Raw genomic sequence first — 27,086 nt, 5'->3', positions numbered from 1 at the left:
AGTCTTTACCCAATCAAATCTGTACAAAGACTTCCGCCATTCTATACCAAGCAAAAACGGTGGCTCCTAACTTTAATATTAATCAGAGAAGAGCATTGAATGAGCTTAAACAAGATGATGAAATTGTAGTGCTACCGGCGAATAAGAGTAGACCAACAGTAGTATTAAGTAAAGAAGATTATCATAAGAAAGCGTTAGATTTGTTACAAGATAGTGCCACATGTAAGATCATTCGGAGGAATCCATTAGCTAGTCTAGAATGACGTGTCAACAAGAGTTTGCAACTCTGGTTGAAGGCAGAGAAGATCTCTAATGAAATGTTTTGGTCTATGCATGCATTGGGGTATCAGCTTCCTAGGTTTTATGGGCTACCAAAAACACATAAAGTAGGGGTCCCCTTACAACCCATTGTTTCTTTTGTTGGTAGCCTTACCTATGCTATGTCTAGATTTTTGGCAAAGCTGATTTCCCTCATTGTGGGACGGTCTGTATTCGGTTTTAAAGATAGTAAAGAATTTGTGAGTTTTGTGAAGAGTCAGACTATAGGGGTGAATGATAATCCCGAAATATGATATCGTTGGATGTAGTGTCATTGTTTACATGTATTCCTATAACACATGGGGTTCAATGTGTTAAAATGGCCCTACAGAAAGATGACACTTTAAATGCTAGGTCTCATTTAAATATCGATGATATTTGTTGTGGCGTTGAATTGTCTCTCTCGAGTACTACTATGTTATTCCAAGGGGTGATGTACAAGCAGGTTCACAGCACAGCTATGGGTTCTCCTATTAGCGCTATTGTGGCGAACCTAGCCATGGAGGAATTAGAAAACAGGATCTTTGAAGGATTGGAGTTCCCTATGCGTAAGTGTAAAAGATATGTGGATGACACAGTCCCTATTGTTCAAAAGGGGAGAGAGGAAGATAGTCTCCTCAACAGTTTTTCTCCATTTATACAGTTTACCTCAGAGGTAGAAGCACGTAGTATCCTCCCTAGCCCGGATTTAATGGTATACAGAGATGGCTCCAGGCTTAAAACCACAATCTATAAGAAACCAATGTTCGGCGCAGACTAGGTAACATAAGAATAGCGTCGCTAAGGCACTATTTGATAGGATTGGAACCCACTGTAGTACCTCTGAGGAGAAAGAAATTTCACGAATTATAGCGGACCTCATGAAATGCAATTACCCCCAGAGGATCATGGATAAATATAGTAGTGGAGTGGAGTCTATCCAAAGAGAAATAGCTGTTCCGGTTACCACTGCTTACATTCCCTATTAGCCGGGCCTTACAGAATGCATTGCAAGGGTATTTCAGGATTATCAAGCACACTGTGTGCAACTTCCGGGTCAGAGGTTGCACACAGTAGTGTCGCAAGTTAAGGACCCCATAGCAAGGGACTCCAGTAGTGGGGTTATATATGAGATTCAATGCCTGGATTGTGGGGAGTGTTATGTGAGGGAAATGGGGTGGCGGCGGCTTAAAGATAGTCTTGGGGAACACATGAGGGCCATACAGACCACAGAGTTTGATAACGCCGCTGTTGCACATTTCTGGGAAAGACAGCACCAGGTCTCCCCAAAAAATGCTCTCATCCTTGATCGGATGCATAGGTTCTGGGACCACAAGTGGCTCGAGAGCTTGTGGATTGGCTCATCCGATAACAATACTATGAATAGGGATAGGGGTGTGTGGCTTCACCCCCTTTTTGAGGCTATAGTCCTCTCAAAAGATGAGCATTTTTGTTTACCATGTTCCCAAGCTGCTTCCGGTTCTGGGGCATGTGTTGGAACTTCTGTTCATGCACCTGATCAACCATGTGTGCCGTGATCCTGATACTTAAGGATGTGCTGCACAAGTATTATTTCTTGTTGAGAAAGGAGGTGGATGCCCCCAAAAGCTACAATTGTATAGTTTTAACACTTTTAATCTTATATATTTTATTGTATTTTAAAAATTTTGTATTTTATTTTGTTTTTAGGCTTTATTCAATATCAGTTATTGTAAATTGATTATGTTACAGGTATCCTCTGTATTGTTTATATATACAGTATTAAATTATTTTAACTTAACTAACGGTTGGTGTATTAATGTAATATTGTGAATATGAACTTTCCCAACCTCAGAGGCCTTTTTGAAAAAAAAAAAAAAAAAGCTGCATAAGCTCATACACTTGCTTTCTTGCATCACATGCCACTACTACTATTTACTGAGTTTTCAAAAACCTGCACATAAAAAACTCAGTCAGCTGCTACTCCAATATCATTACTTCCTAATGCTCCAACACTACTGAAACCCAGCTGTTAAGAAATACTATAGAAAACTCATGCATGAATGGTAGTACAAGAAGAAATGGCTGTCATGGTTAAATACCTGATGAATCTGTGTCATGGAATTCTGTGCAGAAGAAGAAATGGACATAGGACAGTATCTGTATTCACACACACACACACACGTGCATGCGTGCGTGCGCGACAGAAAAAATAAGTCCTCAGCACCAATGAGCAGATTCACAAGTCTAAATATGGCTAAATTCCTACAGTGGAATTGTCACAGATTCTGTGAAAAATACCAACAACAACAAGTCCCTACTGCAAAAGAATGAACTTATTTGATTTTTGCATACAGGGTACCTATTTAAAGGCATATGATAACCCTCACCTTGCATAATATTACTGTCATTCATAAAGATACAAGTGGAGAATGGCCCTGCTCATGGAGAAGTTTGTCCTTTTTTGAGCAACCAGACCCACTTCAGCTTTTATCCATCTGCTCTATCTATTTGCACCTGTGACTGATACTCCCCAAGACTGACCTTGATATTATTATACAGTTTGCTTCTCCTGTTTTACTTCTGGGGATTTCAGTGGTCATAACGTCCAGTGGAGTTGTACTGACATTAATGGAAGGGATGTAACACAGAGCATATGCTCACTGATAATGACCTTTCTCTTCTAAATTTAAGAACTAACACCTTCTACATGCCTACCCAAACATTCTTTGCCATTAATCTTTCTATCTGCTTCCTTTCACTTACTTTGGGAGATGGAGGACAATCTGTACAGAAGCATTCATGTCCCTGTACAAACTTCATTACTTGTGGGAGACCATGTCTGCCTTTTAGATTGTCATGGTGGAGGATTGATCAGGCTGCTGGAATATCTTCCAGCATCCTGCAAACTTTAACATCGCTACAATCAGTCAAGAACCTATAACCCCAGGGGCTCACATCTGGTGATTATGTGGCAGACCCAGGGTCCTGAGCTGGATATCATCATTCTTCTTTTTTTGGTGATTCTCTTCTCTCTCTCTCTCTCTCTCTCTCTCTCTCTCTCTCTCTCTCTCTCTCACACACACACACACACACACACACACACACACACACACACACACACACACACACAGGGTAATTCAGAATTTTTTTTTTTTTTTGGCTGGTGCATCATAAGCCTCAGGCTTCCTTGCACAATATAGCTAATAATAATAATAAATTATGCAATAATATATATCACAAATAGTGTTGTCCATCCAGCTGCAACTACAATTCTAAAAATATCTACCACAATTTCCAAAACCATGGAAAAAAGCTCAAAACAAAGCTTGGAGGTTATTCTAGCAATAGCCTTGAAACATGCACATACATATCATCAAATTCAAAAGGAATTGTGGATCTGCTTTATATCATGTATCACCCACTTGACCAGCACTAAAGCAGTCTAGGTACAAACTACATAAAATGAAAGGAAAATACATTTTGCACCCTTCTTCAGTTCATAATGAATGGGTTATTGCAGATTCAACTGCAGTAGTCAGTGCTCTTGGGCAGCATCTGTGCAACATCATTTTATTCCCTAGATACTAAGAGGCACTAATTTCACAGTAAAGGGTTTATATCCATGCAGCAAGCCATTTACCATCCAAAAGTTGAAAACAGCTCTCACACTTATGAAGGCATGCTTAAGCAACAGACAACACATCAGCTTCCTCAGTGGTTGAGATCTCTGGTCTCATAGGAGGTAGCATTTGTGAGTGACTCTGTTGTCAGGGAAACAGGAAGTATATTGTGTAAAAAGGATATGTGGAATAGGACCAAGGTATGTTTGTCAGGCTCAGGTTGATTATGTAGAGCAGTTATCATCTTTTAAGGGCATAAAAGTATACAATAGTATACATTGGTACTAATGATATTAAAAGTAGGAGATATGAGGATTTATTTAACAAGTGCAGGGCAATGCCGAGAAAAAGTTATGAGTCAGGAATCAAATTGAAAGTGTCTGTAGTTCTGCCACATTAAGAGGGAGTACATGACGGGAGGCCTTGTCAGTCAGTTCAGTCCTTGAGAGAGACTGTGTAAGATTTATCGGGTAGAATTTTTCTTAGCATGCCGTGCTTGTTAACAGGAGAGACTTTTCCAGAGAGATGAGATACATTTGAATAGATGTTGCAAGAATCTTTGCTGATGCTATTCAGGCAGTTTTAGGTTGGTCAGAAAACTGCTGACTTTGAGGGGGAAGTAAGGATGCACAGACTAACACACAAACAAGGTTAAGTGAATCTTGCACTGCTTCTATTGGAATATGCAACGGTCTGGAAGCAAAGCATTGGAGGTTACAAGGCCTGCTGTGGGTTATCATGCAACAAGCAAATACATGGGTTGTGTCAAGGTTACCAAAAGCAAAAATAGGTGCATGTATACTTTCTTGTACATTAATGCTAGGAGTATAGTATTTCAAATTCATCAGCAAAGTTACTGAATTGAAGTCTGGTTAAGTCAACAAATACTGACCTAGTAGGAATATTGAAACATAATACCACTTAGAAAAGTGATGTGGAATTTGAATATGATGAGTACTATTGTGTACAGAAAGAGAAGGGGAGGAGTTATGCTCTTGGTTAAGAAACACATGGAATCTAAGACAGTGCATCCAGATGATGTGGGTTGCTAGTGCAGTGTTGAGTCGGTTTGGTGTGACATAATCTCTAGGAAAACTAAATACTTAATGAGAATAGGAGTCTGCTATAAGTCAAATTATACAAGACTGTGATGCATACAACAAACAACTGCACAGGCACTTAGAGTGGGCCAGTAATTAGACTGCCTTACAATCAAATTTTAACATTCCAGATATTGGCTCTAACTTGCGGATTTGTCACTCACACAGTAACACAAATTTTCTGGATTTATTGGATTAATCTGGATTTTCCAGATTAAAAGTTGTCTGAAGCACCATGTTAGAGAGGCAATCAGAGAAATTGATACTCTTGATTTGATTATCAGCAGCGACTCATCATACATTAAGAATAACCAGATAAAGGAACCAGTTGGCAAAGATCATAATATATTGATGTGAGATTTGCTTAAAAGATATAACTACTATTGGGAGAAAGGGATTTTGCTTTTGTAAAGGTGACTCATTGCTTTCTTACAGTTTTTTAAATTCCTTCCACTGTTCCATACAGAAGACTGCTATACAAATTGGATCACTGTAGCATTACGGACAAGTTACTGCTATGGATAAAGGTATGGTTGATTGGCAGAAAACAGGGAGTGGTTATAAATGGATACTGCTCTTCTTTGACTACTGATATTAATAGATTCCCTTAGGGTTCAGTAGTGGCCTCTTACTGTTTACAGTATTTATTAATAATATTCATGAAGGTATATCAAGCTTATTTATTAAATGATACAAAGATTGGCAGGATAGTTAATAGTAGGAAGGCATACTACTACTACAACAAGAACTACAAAAATCAGGCAGATTGGGCTGAGAAGTGGCACTTGAGGTTTAAATTGATAAATGCTAGTTACTGCATATTGCAGCAGTAATCTCAAAATAACCTACCAATTAGGTAGTACCACATTCAAGGTGGTAGAGAACAAATGAACTAGAGGTAATTGGGCAGTCGAACATGAAGTTTTCTGAGTAGTTCAGACAGGCGGCTAGGAGAGCTCATGGGATTCTGTGAATGAGATGCAGAAATTTTGCCAGCAAGGACAAGGAAATGATTATCTCATTGTATAAGGCAATAGTTATCTGCATCTTCACTACAAAAGAGGTTAGGCAGGCGAAGGCAGATTACAAGAAATCTTTGGCAAAGGATGCTAAGAAAAACAGCAAGGATTTCTTTACTTATATCAACTCTAAAAGGAAGTGGATAAATCTGATTGGTCCACTTGATATCGATGGTTCTACTGTTGATGATCCTGCTCAGATAGCAAACAAACTGAATGAGTATTTTGCATCTACATTCACACATGAAGAGTTATTAAGGTTTGAAAATGCCAGAAGGTTATCAAATTGTAGCAGGGTGCTTAATGATTTTGTAATAATTGAGAGCAAAGTGGAGGAGAAATTGTTGAAGTTAAACATAAGAAAGGCACCTGGGATGGTTGGGATCTATCCAGTTATATTAAAGGAGGCGGCAGAGGAAGTAAGCAAACCCTTAGCCATAATTATGAGAGCATCCTTGGACTCAGGGGAGGTCCCCACGGACTGGAGATGTGCAAATGTATCCCCAATTCACAAAGGGGGATCGAAGGGTGACACGAGTAATTACAGACCAGTTAGTTTAACTTCTGTTCCAGGTAAAATAATGCAGTCACTGATTAAAGATGCATTGCAGGATCATTCAGACAAGACTGCAGCAATAATTAAGACACAGCATGGGTTTATTAAAGGAAAGTCTTGTCTGACAAATTTGATAGGATATTATGAAGTGGTTACAAAGGAACTGGATGCAAAAAATAATTTTGATATCATATACTTTGATTTCAGGAAAGCTTTTGACACTGTTGCGCATGGAAGACTACTGTACAAATTGGAGCAGAATGGTATTAAGGGTAAGTTGCTACAATGGATAAAAGGGTGGTTGAGTGGGAGAAGACAGAGGGTGGTAATCAATGGGTGCTGCTCTTCGTAGACTAATGTTATTAGTCCCACAGGGTTCGGTGTTGGGTCCACTGTTGTTTTGTATATATATCAATGATATTGATGAAGGTATATCAGGCTTAATGTCGAAGTTTGCAGATGATACAAAGGTTGGCAGGGTTGTTAATGACCGTAATGGCAGTGTGTTACTGCAACAGGATCTAGAAAATTCGGGCAGATGGGCTGAGAAGTGGCAACTGAAGTTTAACCTTGACAAATTCAAAGTACTGCACATGGGTAGAAGTAACCCAAGAGAAATGTACCAACTATGTGGTACTACACTTAAGGTGGTAGAAAATGAAAAAGACCTGGGAGTAATTGTGCAGTCAGATATGAAGTTTTCTGAGCAATGCAGACAGGCTGCCAGGGCAGGTCATGGGGTTTTGTCAATGATATATAGGAATTTTGCTAGCAGGGAAAAGGAGGTAATTGTCCCTCTGTATAAGGCAACGGTCAGGCCACGACTTGAGTACTGCATACAGGTCTGGAAGCCTCATTTTAGGAAGGGTGTAGATTTGCTTGAGCGTGTACAGAGAAGGGCAACAAGATTAGTGAAGGGAATGAAGGGATCCTCTTACCAAGAGAGGCTTAAGTTCTGCAAATTACAATGGCTGGAGACTAGGCACCTGTGCGATGATCTGATTGAGTTGTATAAGGCTTTGAATGGGTTGAGCACGCTGAATTCTGATGGGATTCTTCCACTTGTTCAGATTACAAAGGGGGCATAAATTCAAATTAAGGAAAGACAGATGTAGAATAGATGTGCAGAAATTTGCTTTTATCCAGCGGGTGGTTAATTGCTGGAACAAACTTCCATCTGTCGTTGTGGAAGTTGATAGGTTAAATAAATTCAAGGAGGAGGAACTGGACAGACATTTAGAGGGAATGGTTGTGTGAATTTTTTTTTTTTTTTTTTTGGCTGATGCTTCAGAAGCTCATACACTTGCTTTCTTGCATCACATGCCACTACTACTACTACAGTATACAAGTCTGAAAGCCTTAATTTGAGAAGGATGCTAATTTCTGATAATGGTGCAGAGATGAGGAACCGTGTAAGTCAGGGATACATAAGGAAGGAAGGAAGGAAGGAAGGAAGGTACTCTTATCATAAAAAACTTCAATTCTGCAAATTAAGCACTTAAACTAGGTGCTTGACAGGAAACCTGATCAAAGTGTTTAAGTTTTTAAATCTCTCTCTCTCTCTCTCTCTCTCTCTCTCTCTCTCTCTCTCTCTCTCTCTCTCTCTCTCTCAATTAGACAAATTACTAGAGGTGATGGACAAATAAGATATATATTTTTTCCTTCTTGCTGATGCTGTATAATACTGTATATTTCTTCTTTGCATTATTTGCTAATACTAATTGTCTTCTGTCTTTTCAACCCATACATGATCATGAGAGGCTGTAATTTTGAGAGAAGAATACTAATATTTCACATAACCTTTCATGTTTGGGGTTATCATTATTTAAGAGAAAAGAAATTTTAAAATGATTCATGTTGACAATGAGAATTTGATAATTCTGGAAACATAAGTGATATAAATTAATATTTGAGTACAACATATACATTTTCCTTTTTCTTAAAATAATGTAACAATGAATATTTTAAAATTATATATTAAATAGAATCAAACAACATCCAAATCATAGCAATATATGAGACTTTAGTGTACATTGCAAGTGTATAAGTTTGTAAATGTTTAACTTATTGTAAAACATTTACAGTAAGTTTTTGTAGAGTATTTATCCTTTTTATATGAGATAAAAAAATGTCATTGATCACATTGAATTTAATGTGAACTTTAAAATTAAATTACGTACATGTTTGAATTGTATTTTTATTTTTCTATAATTTTTCTAATAAATTTTTGTTATGGTTAATTTAAAGTTTCATTTTTGTAGTAAGTTTCTTTCTTTTCTTTTTTTTTTTCTTTCATGTGCTGGCATAGGGTCAGAGAATTTTATGATAGATAATATTGCCTTAATTTTTTTGGCATCCCAGTTTCAAACATTGTGTTGTACATAACTGTGTACATGCCATTGAATCATACGTCCAATCGAATCCATGTAATTAATCTCTGTTAATTATTATTATTATTATTAGCCATATGGTACAAGGAGGCCTGAGGCTTATGCTGCACGAGCCAAAAAAAAATTCCCGTGTTACCCTGAGAGAGAGAGAGAGAGAGTTGTTGTTGTTTTTGGTTTTTAGGAGCATTAGCAACTAAAGCCATATTGCTCCAGGAATATGCGGTGGTCATTCCATTGATCTTTCCGCATCCTCCGTATTTGGTGGTGACGGGCTCGAACCCCGGTCTAATCAAGAAGCGTGTGCTATGCACTGCTGCTCCTTCCCACCTGGCTACGGAGGCGCTCAGAGAGAGAGAGAGAGAGAGAGAGAGAGAGAGAGAGAGAGAGAGAGAGAGAGAGAGAGAGAGAGAGAGAGAAGAATGATGATATCCAGCTCAGGACCCTAGGTTTGCCAAGCCCATACTCACCAGATGTGAGTCCCTGGAATTATTGGAATTATGAGGAATGTAATGTTTAATTTATTGGGGTACCCTGAAATTTTGTTTGATAGAAAGAGTTCTTCCACACTAAAATTATGAGGGCTTGCTATTCTAGAAGTATAAAAAAATTCAGATATAATTTCAATCTTTCTCATATTGTAAACCTGGAATAATTTCAAATATTTTCAAGTTTTTTTAAGTATTCTTACCATAAAAAATCTACTTATAGTCATGTTGGGTTGAGTTATTTTGAATTATTATCAAGATTTTTCTGGCCATTAGGAATCACTGTTTATAGGCATTGGTGAGATGGGCTGGCAGATTAATATTTCATTAAAAATTAGCTTTTTTTTTTTTTTTTTTTTTGCTTTATTATTACATATCTAACTTAGAACAAAGTTTATTAAAATAAATTTTGCATATTTGTTTTTTTATATAGTACTTAAATTACTCAATAAATTCTTTAGCAAATTTATATTTTTAAGCAAATCATCACTGTAATCATATTGTGAAATAGATTGCCTAATCAAGGTAAACATTTTTCATAGCTTGCACAAAATGTATCTTGTTAAGGTTATAAAGACATTAGACAGACTTATTCTTTTGTGAACATAACTGTGGTTATCTTAATTTAGTTTATAAGTTCTATGTGTTTACATTGATAATTATATATGTAAAAGAGAAAAAGCTATTTAATGATTGTGCTTTGTAAAGCTAATAGGTACATCCTTTATAATTTAATGGATTTTTTTGTAATTTTTATTAAATGTTTCCAAGAAATTTTAGCATTTTATTGTTTCAGAAGTGCATTATAAAACTGTTAGTTTCAGACATAGATCAATGTTCCTTTAAAAAAAGGGGATGTACGACGATATCATGCTCTTTCAGACAGTAATCTTTTAAAATAGAAACCAATAAGTGCTAAGTATGTCATCCTAGGCTTCTTTTGCACTTGGACCATGGCAGTGTAGTTCATCTGCTGAAGGGATTTGGAGAGAATAATTGCCAGCTGAGATGTGATCTGGCAGCTGGGTGACTATGACATTGATTGATGAGGGTCCACTGACCTAGCTCTGTGATGTTAGCTGCATCAATAGAAGGTGGGGGAGAAGAGAGAGAGAGAGAGAGAGAGAGAGAGAGAGAGAGAGACTATATCTTGTAGGCTTGGCATGGCTGCTTTAAGTATAATTTTTTCTGAAATTGGTAGCAAGAAAGAGATGAAGCATGTGAAAACTTCAGTATTGTGAAGAGTATTGTTAAGTTATTGATAGGTTAGTTCTTGCCGAGTTTATGATGTTTGTGTCTGAATCATGATTGGCCATTTCAGAAGATTAAAATTAGGAAAGGAGCAGCTTTAGAGAATATTACTTTCCATATAATTTTTTTTATATGCATTGTAATTGGTAAATATTTGTACTTAAATAAACTTTGAGTTTAGTATGAAATACTTTGATAGCATTTTATCTGAATATTACACTCTTTTGATTGCAGTGTCAGTACTCATTTGGTTATAATGATTCAGTAACATGTTCATACAAACACTAAATTCTATTTTGCATTTTTAATGTTAGAGGAACACACCAGAAATATACACATTAAACTTAATGAAAATTAGTTTTTATATCTTGTGTACTGAAAGAAGCACTTGTTAATGCCACCCATTTATGAGGAGCAAAAGTTGTACCGAATTTTGTATTTGAAAATCACTCATTAAATTCTCTTTTCAACATATAAAAAAATAAAAATCTGTGAAGCATTGGTAAATCAAATTCTGTATTTTCCTGATTTTTTTCTTTTTTTTTTTTTTTTTTGCACCATAGATATTTCTGTAGTCAGTTGTCCAAAGTAATATTTAAATTACACTTTCATAATAAGAATCATTTACAATTTAAATCATCATAGTGTATGTTCTGCCGACCGGGCTAGCCAGGTGGGTAAAGTGCCTGTCTGGCAATCCAAATTTTGCGGGTTCGAATCCCGCCTTGGGCTTGGATCAGAGTAAAAATGCAAAAACCTTGGGAGGTGCATTATGGCCACAGAAGCTGATGCACCAACAACTAACAAAAAAAAAAAGGAAAAAAAAAAATGTATGTTCTCATTGCTTATATTTATATCATTTTAATGTATGAAGATTGAAAAGTATAACGTTGTGAAGTGTTCAGTATTTTATTAATTAAAATAACATATTATGTTGCACGTCATGTTATTAGACAAATTATTATTATTAAAATATTAGACATGTTATTAGAAGTGTTGTACAGATAATGTGTTTTTTTTTTTTTTTTTTTTGCTGATGCTGCATAGGCTTGCTTTCTTGCATTACTTGCCCCTACTAATACAAATATATCTATCTATTTTTTGAAAATCAGGTGGTAAAATTGCAATTTATTCCTTTCTCTCCTTTTTTGATATATATACTGTTGAAAGCTAATGGATAAGTAATGTAAATATATGTGCTTTGCATTATCTTTACTAGTGATGATATAGTTGATAAATAATGTATGGTTATTATAACTAAAGTTTATGCACAGAAAAAGCATGTATGATTATGTATTGGCTGTACCTTATACTTAAATATTTTTCTTTAAGATTTTGTCTGTTTTATTTCTTTTTTTTTTTTTTTTTTTTTTTTATGGACCTGCTGTTACTTATAATAAATATTCCTCCACAGAACTGCATTATATCTACTTAATCATGGCAACACCTGAATATGTAAAAGAGTTTTTAAAAGTTACAACCATCCTTCAGCCTCCCCCCCCCATAATCATGATTTGCCTTGCTATTCAGTATCATGGCAGTCTACTGCATCTTGCATTATTATTATTACTAGCCATATAGTGCAAGGAAGCCTGAAGCTTATGCTGCGCCAGCCAAAAAAAAATTTGCGAGTTACCCTGAGAGAGAGAGAGAGAGAGAGAGAGAGAGAAGTAGAAGGAAATCGCCAAGAAAGAAGAAAGATGATATCCATTCTCAACTATACCCTAAAGTTCCAAGGCTGGTGCTGGGAACTTTAGGATATAGTTGTGTTCTATGTCATTACAGTCATGTTCGATGAGTTTGAAAACAAATGGCACAGACATTGTCCAGTAGGTTGACAGGTTGCAAGTAACAACTATTTTCGTTAGTAGTGTTAAGGTTCCACGTCACGATTTTGAAATGTAGCCAATGAATGAATATCAAATTTTGCTCTAAACTGAGAAAAATACAACAGAAATGTTAAAAACTATTTATGGTGATAAAACATTAAGTCATACAGTGTTTTTGAATGGTATAAATGGTTTAAAGATGAATGTGAGGATGTTTGCTATGATCCAAGAAGTGTGCATTCATCAACCTCTCAAAATGAGGACAGTTGAAAAAGTTGGAGAAATTGTGGGAAGAGATCATCGTTTGACCCTCAGGATGATGGCTGATGAGTTGGATATGAATAAGGAGACCATCAAATCCTGCACGAAGATTAAGGGAAGGACGGTCTGTGCAAAATTTGTCCACACAACCTCACAGATGAGCAGAAGAAAAGAACAGTGTCATTATGCAAAGACTTCATCCAGACTTGTCAAAACAATTTTGATTTCCTTGACTATTGTGACTAGAGATGAATGTTTGTTGGGTGTTTCAGTGCAACCCAGAGACAAAATGTCAGAGCATGCAGTGGACTTCAAAATCATCACCAAAGCCCAAAAAGTTTTGTTTAGGAAAGTCCAGGATCAAGATGATGCTGATTATGTTTTTCAACAAACAGGTTGTGATTCACAAGGAATTTGTACCTGAAGGGGAGTGAGGTTGTGCTGCATTCTACATACAGGTGCTTCAAAGACTAAATGCATTTCCCAGGTGAGACTGTAATTTTGGTAGAGTAGAATGGGCAATGCCCTTGCCCATTCTACTCTTGTTGTGAAGAATTTCTGAAGACACATGGCATTGTGCAAATCAATCATCCATCCTACTCTTCCAATCTAGCATCATCGGACTTCTTCCCCCTTTCCAAAGTGAAAACTGGATGTCTACGACATAAAGAAAAACGTAACTGCTGAATTAAACATCTTCTCTTTGGATGCCTTCACTGATTCTTTTCAGAAACTGTTAGAATAGTATAATAAGTGCATTCAGTCATTTGGTGATTATTTTGAATAAAAATAAAACCATTTTTGAGCTCCTTCACTTTGTGTTCTTTTTATTGCTCCAGTCTGAGAACTTTATTGCCACACCATGTACACACACATAAGTAATTTGCATTCTTTTTCTTTGCCTTTGCTCTTATCTGTATGCTATCTAACTCTAATATCTTATGCCTCAAAATCTATTAGAGTATTCGAGGGAGATTGAGGTACTATTTCTATCCTTGCAGCCTATTCCTTTTGCCTTAATATTGGTTTATACCTTTGCTTTGCTTTTCACAAGTAACAGATACACTTGTATATTTTCCTTAAGTAACCAAAATACTTGTATATAATTTTTCATAGGTTTTAGAAACATTTGTATATATATTTTTAATAAGGTTTTAATTAATTATTTTAGTTTTTTCTATCTATAAGGGTAGCAGTTATTTTTGCCAGTATGCTGTTAATTTTAAATTAACTTATATCAACTTAAATTCAAATTAACTTAAACCCATGATTCATCCTATATTTAGTATATCATAAAAATGGTTAAAGCTGGCATATAACTAGCAGAAACAGTTAGTTTTTGTTGTTATTAATGGCATAGAGGTGCTAGCCCTATAAAAACATGCCTTTCAATGTAAGCCTTATTCAATAATAACTGGTAAATTTTGTATTTTTGATATTTTTGGGTTTTTTAGATTTTGTATTTTATATTTGTATTTTGTAAATATGGAATTATTAATATTATTATTAACTTTGCTTTATATAGAGGCTGATAGGGTCCTTTGTATGTTGCAGATATTCACTGCCAATTCTGTTTTTTGAATTTTAATTTGTTATGATTGGTACCATTTTATGCTATAACTATTGAATTAAAAATTGATTTGTATATTCTCAGGCTAATGTAATGTTAAATCATTTCTGATGGCATTACTTTGTTCTGACTAGTAATTTTATCTGTTTTAAATAAATAAATAAATATAGCTTTATATTAATATACAGGCACTCTTCATACAAATCATAGATACTATGAATCAGAGCTGTAATACTCAATATGTTCTACGTTGATAATATATTATTATATTATTATTATTATTGAGGTAAACTCCTCTTATTAATTTACTAAAATCATAGATACGTACAAAGCACAAAGCTGTTGCTATGTTTGGTTATAAGAATCAATTTTGAACACCTTCATGATATTTTTCTAAAGCAGATTTCTGGAAGTCACTACCATAAAATAATAAAAACAATTTGCACTTTCCGGTTTATTGGGCTTTTCTTTTAGTGCAATGTAATTATAAATGGGTAGTAAACTTGATCTTATTGCATCTGAAATGATACTGATAGCCGGAATTCTGTGGAATTTTACGTTATTATGGTGAAATGTGTTCCCTTTTCACTGAAATCTTCAATAATATAAAAAACATAAGTAGTTGCAATTTGTGCATGCCATGTTCTTTGTTATTGATTGCTTATTTTCTTACTGTTTTAAATTTTGCGACCAAAAAAAAAAAAAAATGTCAGTGAACAGAAATATCAATTAGTTAAACTATTAATTAAGCTAGTATGTAAGTGTAAATTTATTTTTATTTTGCTAACCTGTGGGAAATATTCTTCTGATTTTCATGCATCATTTAAGTAAAGTGTAAATTTGTGCTCTATATCTTTACTTTTATAGCCTGTGGATAATATTTTTCCTATTTTCGCTTATTAGAATAGCCGTTTAATAGAATTAAAATTCAGTTTGCAAAATTCAGTTTTTGGAGAGTCCATCATAAAGTGATTTGAACGTAAATTAAATTATGTATCGTATTTAGATTAAATTAGTTTTGAATAAATACTGTACTCTACATTATTATTCATTGTATGTTTTTCAGCCTCATTTAACTCGGTTACAAATCGTAAAATGCTGTACATGATGAAGTTTGTTGGGGGTTATAATATCGATGCGTTATACTGTACTGTATAGGTATTTTGTATCTACAAGACCAAAGTTGGCCTTACGTACATGAAAAAAAACCGATTAAGTACGTAAGTTGAGGACTGTGTGTGTGTGTGAGAGAGAGAATATATTGCAGGTATAGATGTGCTTGAATACAGGCTTACAAAAATATATAACCAACCAACCTACATAAGGTACTAAACTAAAGTGGACTCTATAGTCCCCAAGATGGAGTCTTTTGTGTCTCTATGTCGATTGGTTCAGGCTTGGAGGTGCTGATTAATGGTTATCATATACATACCTATGCCAGGATGTTGGCAGGACTTAAGACTGATCTCCAGCTGTGTTAGTAGTATGAGAGATTGGAGAGGTGGAGTCTGGTAGGGTATGTTTATGGATGTTATCATGTGTTGAAGGTGCCTGGCTGTTAATCTTGCAGATCTCCTAGGAGTTCCCTGTTAATGGTTGTTAGATGGGGCAAATAGCCCATTGTTGGGAAGGCAAGTGTTCTTGGCCTCCTGTTTAGTCTGTTGACTCTCCTAGGGGTGGGTTTCTGGTTTCAATAGATGATCCGCTTCCATGGTGGTTGGAAAAAGGTGGCTTCCCTGAAGATAGTCAGTCAGTCAGTGTATGCTGAAGTTCATGGAGAAGCTGGCTTTTATCCACAAGACCTTCAAAAACTCCCTGCATTTTCTGTTATGAACATGCTACTAGTATGTTGAGGCTATATGTGTCTGGAGTGATATGCTGTGTCACTTGCACAAAAGTCCCCCATCATGAAAGCGCTGGAGCATTTGCATATTTTTGCCTCAAGTCATCAATTGAAATGCCTTATGTAAGCCTTCTCATACTGAATCTGGGAAATATAGGAGGTGAGACCTGAGATCTCCACTCCCCACCAGTTTCTTTTTTCCCTACTAAAGAAAAATCCAATATTGCAATTTCTGACAATCTTAGCAACTTCATTACCAACACTATGGGGAGGTGTTTTCTCACTTACCACATAGCTCCACCCATAGCCTTGAACAACTTTTACCAGAATAACTATAAGTATTCGTATGCTATTATTTTTTATGGATGATAGATTCTGGTGAATTAGGTCTGAATGAGCCCTGGTTGTAAAGGTCTCACACAGAGTTTGCTTGCAATAATTTTGTTCTATGTATTTTTATCCCACAGATAAAATGATTCTTAGAATACACACAGTTTATACAGTATGCTGATGTCATGACCTGGATTACTTGACTCTAGTGCAGTTATTTAAACTGCATTCTGTTTTCTTTTTATAATCTCAAATTATGAGTTAACTCTAACACTATTAAAAAAAAATTGTGTAGTTTAAGGAGTGTCACAGTCTTACTGTAATGCAATTATGCTTATATTATTATTGCCCATCTACTAAAATTTGGGTAGAATCATAAAAGTAAAAAAAAAAAATCATAATTTATGTTGTAAAATACTTTTTCTGAATTAGTCTTCAGAGGTTGCCTAATATTCTGGGAAATTTTATATCTAATCCTGATTTAATATTTATTAATCCATAATCTATTATTTAGATATACCTGTAGCTAACTAAAAAGCTGTATTCTTTTTATAAAACCATTTAGATTGTATCAAAATGTAATAAAATATGATCTCTTTTTCCTTTTCACAGATATTTTTATAAATTCAAAATGTACTGTTTCTGAAATGTTTCTATATGAAAGATTTTTTTTTTATGGAAATGCGTTCTTCTGCACAAGACACAAAGTGATGGACACACTTTAGCTTCCGCTAAAGGAAAGAAGAGAAAAAGAGATTAGATTCAATCCCCTCCTCCTTTTTTTGTTATTATTTTACAGAATTAATGATTTTGAACATCATTTCCAGTTGGTCTGTATTTGGTTTGAAGAAAGACTAAAAGATTCTCAAAGATATGAAATCATTGGATGTATTGTTTCCTAAGGAAAGGTTTGGCAAGAGCAACCTTCCTCAATTCAGTCATCTCCCCTCCTCTTGCAATTCCCTTCTTCTCCCCCTTCTCCCTTCCATATTTCCAAAACTGGGTGATAAACTGAAAGAGCTGCACTAAGACACATCTGCTGTAACCCTCCCTAATCATCTGTCTTTGTCAGTTCTTGGGCTGTGCCACATCAGACACAGATAAAGTAGCAAAAAAAAAAAAAAAAAATTTAAATCCTGCTGAGTAATAATGGCAAGACAGCTGAAGAGAGGTGCAGCCACGGACATTTGATGAAATGTTTTAAAGACTTCACAATGTTTTGAAAACTAGTACAATATGTTGGATGTTCGAATTGCGTAATATGCTTCATGATCTTAAGAATAAGAAAATTTTGATGTATAATTCTTTATTATTAGTGGAAGATGATGCGAGAAAGCAGTTTTATACATCATCAGCCAAAAAAATAAAATAATATGGTTTAAATTCTGATTGTAGTTTTCTTTTGGTTTTATGCATATCAATTTTTAACTATTAAAAATTTTAATTGCTAAAAATCTGGAATTTCTTAAATAAAGTATCTGTTTAGTTAAAACAAGCACACTTCTTATGAATCATGTAAAATTTTAAGCATTTTGCATTGAAAGTTTTTGTAGCATATTTTTTATAGTTTTGATTGTAGAATTTGTTTAAATATGAAACACAAAATCAATTTTTATGTTTAATTTTTTTTTCCTTATTAGGGAATTTTTTATTCATCAAGAATATTATTTCCATATAAATACACAACAATGGTGGATTAAACATTAGTAATATGGAATATAGTAAAATCCATTTATATATACTATATTAAATTTGAGCTTTTGCTTCAATAAATTGTTTAAAAGGTGAATGAAACTTAGCTATTGGATGTTATTTAATTAATCATATTGGGAACATGAATCCTATAAAAATTTGGTTTTTGCCAAAAGTGCCTGGCACTTTTGGCAAAACTTTAAACTGAAAAGTGAGATAAACTCACTTTTCAGTTTAAAAGGGTTGCAGTATATGTTTTTGCTGAGCAAATTTTTTAAAACATGAACTATAAGTAATGTGGATAAAAGATTTTCAGTTATTAATGAAACTTTTGGCTGTTTCTTTTCAGCCTTTCATCTTGCATTAAACGTTATGAAACTCTTAGGAAAAATGTATTTGCATTGCTATGGTTTATAGGAAGTATATTTTGTGCATTGTTATTATGCAATATGTAACTGTTTACATATTGCATAATATAGAGATTCAGTAATAGAAAGATCAAGTTAATTTAACATTGTGATCGTCACAATATAGCATAACATGTATGTCGAACTTGACAGCATAAGGTATAAAGTAAAACTAGATAGCATAATAAGTATCACTGCATTTAGGAATCTATTAGCTTAGAGTGTATTATTGTCAATTAATCAGTTAATTTCTTAATCTTATTAGTTTTCATTGTAATCATTTAATTTCATTTAAATATAAATCATGCCCCCAGACTAGAGCAGCAAAACGATGCGCACAAAGTAGCGGGAGTGTTGTGGCCTGGGGGAGAACCAAAAAATGTGCAGTTTGTGAAATGTTTACAGATCTTTCTGGAATAGGACATGATCTACCAAGGAGGATGTCTTCGTGTATGCTAAGTGCAGAGAGTGTGAAGAAATTAGATGCCAACTCAGCATTCTGTTGGGCGTATATGAGAGATTGAAGAGCAGGATATATGCCCTCAAAGGAATTAAAGTGGAGCCCATTAAGCTCTCAGCTGCCAAACTCAATGCCAGAGCTCACTCTTTTGCATCAGACAGCACAGTGGCAATCTTCAAAGCAGAATGTGCTGAACCCACAGGAGCTAGTTATTGTTGGTGACTCTATTGTCAGGGAAATGGGAAATGTATTGTTTAAAAATAATAGGTGGAATAGGACCAGAGTGTCTGCCAAGGGCAAAAGTTGATGTTGTAGAGCAGATATCATCTTTTAAGGGCATGAAAGGTGATGTTGTACACATTGGCTGTAATGACATAAGAGTATGAGATCTGCAGATTTACTTAACAACTACAGGTCAAATGTTGAAAAAAAGGCGCAAGTTAGGATTGAATGTGAAAGTGTCTGAAATTCTGCCGAGACACAATAGGAAGGAGTATATGATGACAGCCTTGTCAACCAGTTCAGTCCTGGAGAGATTTCTCAGTGTGGTTTGTGCTTGTTAACAGGAGAGATAGTTTCTACAGGGATGGGATACGCTTAAATACAAAGGGTGCAAGAATATTTGCGAATGCTATTGAGACAGTGTTAGGTAGGTTCAAAACTGCTAGCTTGGTGGGGGGGATTCACAGACTAATAGATTAACAGTAGCCCCAGGCAGAGGTGAAAGTAATTCTTGCACTGCTTCAATTGGAACGAGCAGCAGCCTAGAAAGCAAGGTGCTGGGGATTTCAAGAACTGCTGGGAGTCATCACGGAACAAGTAAATACATAGGTTGTGTTAGGGCAACTAAGTGTAAGAACAGGTGCATGTATACTTGTATGTACACCAATGCTAGGAGTATAATAAATAAATTTGATGTATTTGAGGTGCTGTGAAGACATCAAAGGTGGATATTTTTGGGATATATTCATTTGGGATGTGGTGTCACACAGAGATAAAGAATTCAGAATTGGAATTTAGGGAGTACAATGTGTACAGAGGGGTTATGCTGTTAGTTAAGAAACACAAAATCTAAGTAAGTGCATCCAGTTGATGTAGATGGATAGTGCAATGTCGAGTCAGTTTAGTGTGACATAAGCACTGGGAAAGTAAAAATGAGAGTAAGAGTGTGTGTTATAGGACTTCAAAAACTGAAGTAAATCAAAATGGACCAGTAAATTAAAATGTCTTATAATGAGGAATTTTAACTTCCCAGATATTGATTAGAATTTGTGGATTGGTCACTTGCACACTAGCAGGACTTGTGTGATTTATTGGATGATTGTTTTCTACAGCAGCATGCTCGAGAGGCAACCAGAGGTAGTAATACTCTTGATGTGATTATCAGCAGTGATTATTCATGCATTAAGAATCTGCAGATAAAAGAACCACTAGATGGCAGTTATCACAGTGTATTGATGTTGGATTTACTTAAAGATGTAATTACCTTCAGGGGGTAAAGGAAAGGGTTTTTGCTTTCATAAAGGTGACTAGGGTGGTCTGAGACAGTTTTTAAATTCTATACAGTGGGACCAACTGATGGTGTTACCAAAAGCAAATTCTAAATGGGAAGCATTCAAGGAATTAATCTTGGCAGCTACTAAGCTTTTCATACAAACTAAGAATACTGTTCGACGTTTAGGCCTAAATCGATGTCAGAAAAACTGAGTCTTGTGGTAGAGAGGAAAAATGCATGGGATGCATATAAATTATTCAGTTGACACAGAAGCCTATGGTAGATATAAGCTAGTCTGTAATCAAGTCACAAAGGAGGTTATGCAAGCAAGGCATATTATGAGAAATCTTGGGCAAATATTCAAAGAAAAACTGCAAAGACTTCATTATTTATGTAAGCTCTAGAAGGAAGGAAGGGGATAAATCAGATTGGTCCATTTGATATTGATGGTTTGACTGTCGATGATTCTGCTCAGGCAGCTGACAAACCGAGTTAATATTTTGTATCTACATTCACCTCCGTAGCCGAGTGGTCAGGAGCGGGAGTGCAGTAGCACACGCTCCTTGAGTAGACCGGGGTTCAAGCCCCTGACTGCTAAATACAGTCGATTTGCCAACCCGCACTGGACCAGCATGGAAGGTTATGGTCCATTTCCCTCAATGTGAATTTCTGAGGAGGCTTCCATTCTGCAGTGGGTTGATAATAGCTGCAGTTTACTTTTTACTTTTATCTACATTCACACACATTAGAAATTCTCTAGGGAAGTGGAGGCTAGTAGTTTATCAAACTCTGACAGGGAGCTAACTGATTTTGTAATAACTGAGAGGAAAGTGGAAGAGAAATTTTGAAGTTAAACATAAGAAAGGCACCCAGTTTTGATGGGATCTATCCAATTATATTAAGGGAATGCAGCATAGGAAGTATGCAAACCCTTACCCATAATTATGAGCATCAATGGATTCAGGCGAGGTCCCCATGGGCTGGAGATATGTGAATGTATCCCCAATTCACAAAGAGGATCAAAGGGTGACAGAGTAATTATAGACCTATTAGTTTAATTTCTCTTCCAGGGAAAATAATATGGTCACTGGTTAAAAGAAGTAATGCAGGGTCATCTAGACAAGACTGCATATAGTTCAGACACAGCATGGGTTTGTTTAAGGAGAAAACTTGTCTGATGAATTTGATTGGATACTACAATGTGGTCACAAAGGAAATGGATTGGAGGAAAAAATAATTTTGATATCATATACTTTCATTTCAGGAAAGCTTTTATACTGTTGCACATGGAAGACTTCTGTACAAATTGGAACAGTGTGGCACTAAAGGCAAGTTACTGCTATAGAAAAAGGTGTGCTTGAGTGTTCGTGGACAAAGAGTGGTAATCAATGGATATTGCTCTTCGTGGACTTATTGGTGTTATTAGCGGAGTCCCCAGTTTTCGGTTCTTGGCTCATTTTTGTTTTCTATATTTATCAGTAATATTGATGAAGGTATATCAGGCTTAATGTCCCAAGCTGCAGATGATAAAAAGGTTGGCATAGTTGCTAATGACAGTTTGTTTGTATTGAGGTTTAGTGGCACATGGACTACGTGGGTCATAATGCACCAGTTCATATGGTGTGTTTATGACAGTATGTTACTGCAACAGGATCTAGAAAAGTTGAGCAGATGGACTGAGAAGTGGCAACTGAAGTTTAACATTGACAAATGCAAAGTACTGCATATGGGTAGCAGTAACCCCAGAATAATGTACTAACTGTGTGGTACTTAGGATAGTGGAGAATGAAAGAGATCTCTGTCAGATATGAAGTTCTCTGAGCAGTGCAGACAGGCTGCCAGGACAGCTCATGTGGTTTTGTCAGTGATATACAGGAATTTTGCTAGTGGGGATAAGGAGGTAATTATCCCTTTGTATCAGGCAGTGGTCAGGCAAAACCTTGAGTACTGCATACAGGTCTGGAAGCCTCATTTTATGAAGGATGTAGAGCTGCTGGAAAAAGGACAGTGAAGGGCAACAAGATTGTTGTGGGGAACAAAGGGGTGCTCTTAACAAGAAATGCTTAAATGTGCAAATTGCAGCATCTAGAGACTAGGCATCTGTGAGGTGATCTGATTGAGGTGTGTAAGGCAATCCCATCAGCTTGCCGAATGGTTTCAGCAAGCTGATGGGATTCTTCCTTTTCCTCAGATTATGCACTTGAGAGGGCATAACTTCAATTTGATTAAAGATGGTTGCAGAATAGGTGTGTGTGGAAATTTGCCTTTAGCCAGCAAGTGGTTAATTGCTGGAACATAACTCCATCTGCTGTTGTGGAAGTTGATAGTTTAAATAAATTCAAGGAAGAACTAGACAAACTATTGGAGGGAATGAATAGGTGAAATGGGAGGTGTTTTTTTTTTTTTTTTTTTAAGCTGATGTTGTATAAGCTTGCTTTTTTTTATCATTTACCACTGCTAATGGGATGTCGTTCAGATCACAACTTAGATGAACACATCTTTAGTGTATGGGGGAAAAAGAAAAAAAAAAAAGAGGATAAAAGTACATGCAGTGGTTGGAATTAAAGATGCCATTTTGAAAAATCCCTCGGAAATGCCTGAACATTGGCATAATAGGGAATGGAGCAAGGAATTTCAAGAAAGGGTCATTAATTCACCTGACTGCTCTCCTATTGTTGAAGTTTAAACATTTAGGAGAGAAGTTCATCGTCAACATCCCAGAATGAAAACAATATTCCATGGTAGAATGAACTTGTGATTTTTAAGAGTTAAGGAAGAGGCTCAGTGGGAAATTAAAAAAAAAAAAAAATGATAGATGAATAGAGAGAGAGAGAGCAGTACATAATTAAGAGATGAAGAGGAGGGATAAGGAGATATGGAGAAGAGTTTTTTGAAGCACATGCTGTGGACCTGCCCTTCAATAGAACTCTGATGATGATGTTTAGAAGCAGCTGTTTAGAAGAAAAGTAGCACTGTCAAAGAAAAGTTTATTTTGTTTAATTTTAATTTAGTTTGTTTATTTTATTATTATTTTTCTTATTCAGTGGAAACTATATTCATGAAATGCTTTACACAAAGATTGTCTAGAAGTCAGGATAATCCCAAGTGAAAGTATGTGTTCTTGTCTAAGAATCTGAGCTGTATTGAAAATAAGCATGGAAGTAGCTGGGTATTTTTTTTTTTTTTTTTTTTTGTGTAATAAGAGGGAGCTATGTTAGAGGATTAGAGCTAACTAAGTTTGCTTCTCCCCACAGGAAAATTACCTGAAAACCAGCATTTAAGGAGCTGATGTTGGTGGAGGGGTTCAAGAAGATGTTGGCTGTTTCTGCAGAGAGGAATTTGTTAATCTGGAAGTTGGGATATTGTGTACTATTATCAGTGAAATCAGTGAATACTATTAATATTATCAGTGAAATCCATCATTGCAAACAGTAGGCATTTATTGATGAAATTATCTAATTTCAAAATTGAATAATCGATTTCCTCTAATACAATCAAAAGTCTGAGCAATGTAAAGAGCAACTACTTCACTTTCTGCTGTTTATGGAATTTGTCTATATGTGAGTGACATAAAGCCAAGATATTACAGTGGACCAGTGCCAACAGAATCCAAATTGCAGTCATTTATCAGATGGAAGGCTTCAAGATAGTGTAAAAGATGGTAGTTAATGGATTTATTATTATTATTAGCCATATGGTGCAAGGAAGCCCGAGGCTTATGCTGCACCAGCTAAAAAAAAAAAAAAAAATTCTGAATACCCCGAGAGAGAAAACAAGAGTCAGAAGTAAAAGGGAATCACCAAGAAAGAGAAGAATGATGATATCCAGCTCAGGACCCTGGATGTGCCATGCCCATACTCACCAGATGTGAGCCCCCGGGGTTATCAATGGTAGAGGAAAAGTGAGATGCTAATCAGTCAGCTTTATCTTTAGACAGAGATCATTGGAACCACCAGGAGATAATAGAAATGGAGGTATGGGTGGACAGGTTGCAACCAGTGACTTTCGCATGGAACCAGAAGCCATAGCTTTCATATAGAGAAAAGGAAAGTTTCCACTTTTGGATAACTTTTTATAACTGTTGCATGTTTTACTGTAGGCGGAAAATGAAGCTAGACATCAACACAGACAAATATGCATTATTCCTCTCCTGTACAACCTTAAATCACATGCAGATAATAAGGGTATGAGTTAATGATGAGGAGTTACCACACTTCCAGCAAGGGACAGCTCGAAATTTAGTTCTGATCAAGTGAAGTGACTATGCATTCTATGCATACCCTCACTTGATAAGTATCATTCAACTTAAGTATCATTAAGCATTATCATCCATTAATATAAGGGTTGGACTAAGCAAGTCAGATAGGTGGCCCTCAAACATTTGTTGTGTTGGACCTATATGAAGATAATGTAAATGGTGACAATTAAAGGAGATATACTAATATATAATTTAAAAACTGAAGTAAAACTTAAATTCATTCATTACACAAATCTTCATAAATGTTACTGGTTATGAGATTGAATATTTTTGTGCAGGGGAAATATGTGAAAATGTTTAATGTATTTCTTTCAGCGATACTACACTAGTATGGCTGACAATAACTAAGAGCCGTTGATATGGCTGACAAGATCCAAAAAATTGTTGGTGTGGTCTGCAAGCACATCTGAGTTTGACAACCGTGAGCTAATAAATAGCAATTGTAAAGTATGAATTCTTTATAATTTTGATTTAGTGGTTGCTATCCCCTGATGCTGTTGAATTTTGATTCAGATCACTGTTTCTTATGACTGATGTACATGCGCCAAACATTGATTTTTTTTTTTTCTTTTTTTTTTTCTCTTTTCAAAACTTGAATAAAAAGGCCACCTTCCTTTAGTCTACTCTGTGATTTGATACCTAATCTATATTCTATTTTTTGTCTGTCAACAGTTATTGTGACCCATCGTTCTGATTTCTCCTTTTTTTGCCAATTTATGCTGATGGCTTCAGATTCTGCAGTGATCCTTCCAGAAACATATGGAAGTATCACTGCAAAATCTACCAAATTCCATTATAATGCAGCATATTTGTTGTAATTGTCCTCCACTTTACCCTAAAGAATTGCATAACATCTTCAAAAATCATTATGTAATATGGTTGACATCTTGTCAAAAACAAAATAGAGGACAAGTTTCAAAGTATTTTACATTATCGTTACTTTGATCCATTCATACTTTTTATCATGAAGCACCATTTGTTACATGCACTTACTTGATGACAAATTGTTATCACTTTCATTTTCTAAATGCAGAGCATGGGATTCAGACTATTTAATTATCTGATTAGCTATCACACACAGTTTAATTATCTGATTGCTTCTTTTCACTAGAACTTATTTATTATTTATTTTTTTCACTATGTGCATGTACAGAGATCCAAATAGGAGAGAGCCAGTGAAAGATGTATTTAATTCGAGCCTGCTCTGCCAACACGGTGAGCTTATCTACAGACCTCAAGATGCAAATGGCACAGATCCAAATAGCAGGTAATGTCATATCCTAAGTTGTTTAGTGCACTAAAATAATTTTGAAAGCTTAGTTCACTCTTAGAGTGAACTAATGGTTATTAATGAGTAGGACTTAAATCTAATTATCATGTCTCCTAGAGCTGCTTGGTATTACCAAAAAAAAAAAAAACATGAATGCCATCAGCACTGAGCTTGCTGCTGATGGCATTCTTCCTTCAGCCAGTGGGTAGTTGATTGTTGGAATAAACTTCCAGCATGCTGTTGTGAAAATTGGTAGTTGAATAAATTCAAGGAAGAACTAGACAAACTATTGGAAAGTTTTTTTTTTTTTTTTAACTGATGCTTTGTAAGCTTGCTTTCTTTCATCATTTGCTAATACTAATACTCCAGCTCAACTTTGTTATTATTATTAATTCATTATTATTATTAGCCATATGGTGCAAGGAAGCCCAAGGCTTTTGCTGCACCAGCCAAAAAAAAATTTGAGTTACCCTGAGAGAGAGAGAGAGAGAGAGAACAAGAGTCAGAAGTAAAAGGGACTCGCCAAGAAAGAGAAGAATGATGATATCCAGCTCAGGACTCTGGGTATGCCAAGCCCATACTCATCAGATGTTGAGAGGGATGAGTATCAGAGTTTGCTTAAGGTTAATTTTTGCATAATGAATTCTTGTTAGCTTATCGCATCATTAAGAGGATCAGTTGGGTTCAATTATTTTAACACAAAACATTGCAGCTTTGAAAAAAAAAAAAAAAAAAAAAATTAAATAACCAGTCTCGCATATTGACACAAAAAAATAAGCGTCGCTTTCTGAATTTAGGCAAAACAGAATAGTGGAAGAGATGACTAGTAATTATCAGTACAGCCACTAGTGAAAAAAATAATATATATATATTTTTTTTAACATATATTAAAGTAAGCTAAGCTAGTTTTCTTACATAATTGGAAGCACTTGTCACAAAAAGAGAAAAAATAATAATTATTTAATTAAAGC

At 35.5% G+C, this 27,086-nt stretch overlaps 1 protein-coding gene across 8 annotated transcripts in view; it reads left to right on the top strand.

Annotated features, from left to right (window-relative positions):
- The window catches only part of LOC150079283 (ubiquitin carboxyl-terminal hydrolase 48-like), a 955,076-nt gene that overhangs the window by 595,355 nt on the left and 332,635 nt on the right, over nt 1–27,086 (top strand). For all 8 annotated transcript variants that reach the window (XM_090382262.1, XM_090382266.1, XM_090382265.1 and 5 more), the window contains one exon: nt 25,999–26,112. In XM_090382262.1, the coding sequence (XP_090238388.1) occupies nt 25,999–26,112 (114 nt within the window). The remainder of the gene's footprint in view (nt 1–25,998; nt 26,113–27,086) is intronic.

This window comes from Mastigoproctus giganteus, chromosome 10 (assembly GCF_048544385.1).
Source record: "Mastigoproctus giganteus isolate SK-2022 chromosome 10, ASM4854438v1, whole genome shotgun sequence".
Taxonomy (NCBI): Eukaryota; Metazoa; Arthropoda; class Arachnida; order Uropygi; family Thelyphonidae; genus Mastigoproctus; species Mastigoproctus giganteus.
The sequence above is the reverse complement of the archived record's forward strand: the minus strand, read 5'-3'. Positions and strand labels throughout refer to the sequence as shown.